The sequence below is a fragment of the Tupaia chinensis genome, unplaced genomic scaffold, assembly GCF_000334495.1.
Source record: "Tupaia chinensis unplaced genomic scaffold, TupChi_1.0 Scaffold000511_1, whole genome shotgun sequence".
Taxonomy (NCBI): Eukaryota; Metazoa; Chordata; class Mammalia; order Scandentia; family Tupaiidae; genus Tupaia; species Tupaia belangeri.
This window is the reverse complement of record NW_006160024.1, coordinates 424,507-429,150: the sequence shown is the minus strand read 5'-3', so window position 1 is coordinate 429,150 and position 4,644 is coordinate 424,507. Positions and strand designations below refer to the sequence as shown.

Genomic DNA, 4,644 nt, shown 5'->3' with positions numbered 1-4,644 from the left:
AACATGATATGTGTCATTGAAGCAGGCATGACCCCATCTTGGAGGAGCGCCTCCAAGAGAAGTGGGGAATGAAACAAGTGTGACTCCTTCACCCCCTCCCCATGAGTACAGATAAGATCCAAAGCCCCACTCCCAGGTGCCTCAAGAACCTTGACCAGAACCAGAGAAGCCATTCAAATCCCATTGTAATCAGAATTTACCCTCAAGACTAATTAACCTGCTTCTGTAACTGGCTTTTTTGCTTTGAAGATAGAAAACCCTACCTCCATCCCTCCTGAAGCCCCTTTACTTTGTTCCTTTGCCCTTGTAAAACATCCGTGCATTTTTGGCCTATATAAGTTTTCTCCTTTCACTCGGGGCTATGGGGTTTTTAGAGTCATGAGTCCCCCCCCCGTATGCTGCCGGCTTCATCGATTAAACTCCAATAAATTTGGCTTTGTCTGAATGTCCTCTTATTTCTTGCTGAGTGGACTATAACATTTGGAGGCCCCAGCAAGATCCACATCTGTCTAGTATGTGGGTAAGGCATCCTAGGGAGAGCAGCCTTGCTTGGCCCAGCTGCCAGCTACCCAGAGACTGCTCTAGGGAAGTGGAGGAGTCTGACCCGGCGGGGCTCCAGGACCCGTCTGAGCCCTTTCACCTTTGAGCACAGCTTCCTGTTGGTTCAGTACGTTGACAAGGCCGCTACTGTACACCCCCCACCTTGGAACAAGCTTGGGTCAATTAGCATGTTGGCAAGGCTGCTTGCTATTCGCTCCGGGACTGTGGTAGCCTTGCTGGGAAGTGACTCCCCTCTGACTCCCCGATATACTACTATAAAAGAATTATATAGTTCTCTCATACATCTGTGGGGTAAGATTTCCCAAAAGTCCCCCGACCTCTCCCCTTTACCCTGATCACTTACTGTTAATTACAGTGCTTCATTGGGCACAATAAAGGGTGTGCTAAAGTTCTTCTTGATCTTTGGAAGGTCCTTCAAGACATATTTGATATAAATAACCTTTTTACATACAATAGGACTAGGCTGAAACTGGCCCAGGACGCTCTCATCCCATGGTAACTAATGTTCTAACAAAATACATGAACAGTGGTGCCATAGGCTACACAAGTGTACCCACACCACCATAAACCCATTTTAAAGTTTTTCATTTACTTATCAGTCACTTTACCGCCAGTTGAAAAAACTGTCTCCGCCCTCACCAAATGAATAATAACTTCACCCCTTCAGGATAGGTAAATATATTAGGATTCCTTAAGTTTTAGATCTCTATAGAATTATACAAGTATCATTCTTTATGAAAATCCATAAGAACTAATATCTATACTTGAGATTTTCTTTTAGTAATCATAAGATGGCTGCTGCTGAACATCGGTTGATAGTTAACTCTGCTTGCTGGAATTGTTTCCTGAAACTGCACTGCTTGAAGTTACCAGGAACCTGCTTTCATCAATCAAACAATTGTTGAACTGTATAGATGATTAATAGACCTGCCCTTAATCAAACCCTGAATGGTTTCTATTGTTAAAACTTTATGAATTGATAATTAGAACACGTAGCCCCTCTCCCATTTACTTGCATGTATCGCATTTTCAATAAAAAGGCACAATGATTCCTAACAGTTGTCACTCCTCAGAGAGCAATCTCTGGGAGTGTCCGGCTGAGGATGTGCATGAAAAGGCACCGAGACCTTAGTCTTCCTTTCCAGTGTCACCTCCAACAAGTCAACCCACCCCCGCCAAGGCTGGACCCTGGCAGGGAAGGCGCCACCTGGGACTTCCCAGGGCCCTGGAGCTCTACTCAGGATTGCTGACAGCTGACAAGAGATGCTGACTGCTCCTCCAAGAAAGTTTGTGGAGTTCCTTTTGCTGTAAGACCTCTGGAGGCCTTTCCTTGGGTGTTCCTGTCCTGTCCTCTTTGCTTCAGAGAAGACAAACCAGCGAGTAAGGGGTTGGCCAAGGGAGGAGCCCCCTGAAGTCTGACCTGGGACAAGGGCCATAAACCCTTCTCTGCAGGTGGTTGGGACTCAGGGCTAACCAGACACGGTTATAGAGCACTTACTCAGGTTCCACCAGACATGCTTGGAACCCAGGGGTGGAGTGCTCTTAGACAGTTTGGGAAAACTCAGGCTAGAGGCCCTTAACAGGGGTCTTAGGGATTCTATGGGTTTCTACTGCTTTTACTGTCAATTTGCTTATTTCCTTAGGAACCTTTTGGGAAATATTTCTTCATTCTATCTCTTATCCCCTTCAGTGGAGAACATAGAACAATAGATTATTAACCTCACGGTAGTATCAAGGGGTTCCTCAAGTGTTCCATTCTGATGAAGTCAAAATGTTTGTTTCCTTTCTTGTCTTAATTCTAAAAAGTATGAGAGGCAAAAATAGCTCTCTTAAGACTCCCCTTAGCTGCATGCTATACCTCTTTGATGAGGCCTTTATAGAAGGATGTGATTATGGTAGCAAGCTTTCAGAGGTTGAGAACCCTATGTGAAGTTGAATGGCCCACTTCTGGAGTGGGGTGGCCTGACACAGGGTCCTTTGATAATGAAAAGGTACAAGCCAGTTGGAAAGTTGTCACAGGTGCAGCAGGAGGACCAGGCCATACTGACCAATATCCGTTTGTTGACCAATGGTTGACTTTAGTTCAAAGACCCCTATCCTGGTTAAGAAGCAGTGCCTTAAAAACTGGGAATTGTGTCCTTGTAATCGGCCCATTAGGAGGGCCTCAAAAAGAACAAAAACCTGCTGTCTTACAATCCGATCCAGAGGAGTCAGACCTGCCTCCCCCTTATAACCCACATAGATGGCAACTCAAGGAAAATGAGGAGGAGCCAAAGGAGGCAGTCATCTCAGTCCCCCTCTTCCCACCCTACACCTGGAGCAGGTCTAGGGAGATGAGAAGGGACCGGAGCCCTGACTCCTCGACACCCCTGCCTCCTAGGTCTAGGGAGGAAAGGAAGGACTGAAGCCCCGATTCCTCAGAAGCCCTGTTACCCTTAAGGGAGGCACCTCTGACAGATGGTGACCCAAGAGGTCACTCATATCTTGTATATGTCCCCTTTTCTACCAGTGACCTGTATAGTTGGAGGGCTCAGAACCCACCCTTCTCTGAGAAAGCCTCAGGCTCTCATTGACTTGCTGGAGTCAGTCTTTTACACACATCAGCTAACTTGAGATAACTGTCGGCAACTGTTAGCTACTCTTCACTGCTGAGGAGAGAAAAAGGATAAAGGGAGAAGCTAGAAAAGCCGTGTTAAAGATGGGGGAAGAACTTTAGAAGATGACCAAGATAGGCTAAGTAAACTTTTTCCTGCTACATCCTAATTGGAATCCCAACACTAACGCTGGGAGAGAGGCATTAGCCACATTTCGCAGTAATTTATTGACTGGAGTTAAAGCAGCAGCCCGAAAATCCACACATTTGTCAAAGGTAACCAGAATAAGGCAAGGCCCTCAGGAGTCTCCCGCAGCCTTCTTAGAGCACTGATGCGAGGCTTATGGAGAATATACGCCCATAGATCCTGGTGCTCGAGAGAATCAAATGGCAATTAATGTGGCCTTAGTGTCCCAACCTGCTGCAGACATTAGAAGAAAGCTCCCGTGGTTAGAGGGGTTCGAGGGCATGAATAGGACACAACTATCAGAAATTGCCCAAAAAGTTTACAACGGGCAAGATTCTATAGAAGACAAACAAGTTAATAAAATTGCTAAGGTTGTAGCAGCTACTATGGGAGAAGTTAATAAGAAAAAAAGCACACATAAAAATAGTGGAAAGGGAAAGAAAAAAAAAAAAGACATGCCGGCTAGAGACCAATGTAGAACATATGGAAAGAAGGGACACTGGGCCAGAGAATGCCCAGAGAACACAAAAAGAGGGGAGAAAATTCTAAATTTAGAAAAAGACTGACGTTATGGGCTCCAGAACCTGGGTTCTCCTACAGCTGAGGACAACCAATAGAAACTACCATTTTCCTTCACACCTGCCTATCTTCCAAGCTCTGTAAGCCAGGGTTCTCTCATCCTCTTTGGCTTTAGACAACGACAGTCTCAACGCCACAAACGGGCTGAGTTTTCTTCGTTCTGTGAACCAGACGTAACTCTCGTTTATATATTTAAGCAGTGGGTACCCAGCGGAGAGACTTGGTCTCAGGAGCCTGGAGTTGGACCCTTCTCTCCTACAATGCCTAGCCTGAGATGACGGCTAAATCGTGTCATTACGTATGTCACTTAGAATTTGAACAGCTAAAGACAACAACAAAAACTCAACTTCCTAAGCCCGAGTCAAGACAGCGACAAGAGACGGCCACTGCAGACAGACTTCCAAGCTTCGCTCAGGCTGCCGCCAGCTTCCGCTTTAATCTGAGGCTACAGGAAGTGGGAGGAGCTTCCGGCGCGGCAAGCGAAGGCGGGACTTGGTCTCTCGGCAACGGCCCCGGCGATTGGCCAGTCCGTCTGTGGCCAAGGCCAATGGCAGGAGCCCCGAAAACGCTCGGCGCTGCGACTGCAGCTGCGCGGAATATTCGAATCGGCGGTGGCTGCTCCGGTGAGGCTGCAGCCGCCGGGCGTCAGCTCGCCATGGATAATCCGGAAAATGTTTTCCAGTAAGTGTCCATTTGGTGGGGTGGGAAAGAGGCAGAGGCGTCG

General features: G+C 47.0%; 1 protein-coding gene across 3 annotated transcripts in view; it reads left to right on the top strand.

The window, feature by feature from the left end:
- Positions 1-4,512: 4,512 nt before the first annotated feature.
- BUB1 (BUB1 mitotic checkpoint serine/threonine kinase) overlaps positions 4,513-4,644 on the top strand; it is a 55,590-nt gene continuing 55,458 nt past the window's right edge. For all 3 annotated transcript variants that reach the window (XM_014590957.2, XM_014590958.2, XM_014590956.2), the window contains exon 1: positions 4,513-4,601. In XM_014590957.2, the coding sequence (XP_014446443.1) occupies positions 4,576-4,601 (26 nt within the window). In that variant the 5' untranslated portion in view covers positions 4,513-4,575. The remainder of the gene's footprint in view (positions 4,602-4,644) is intronic.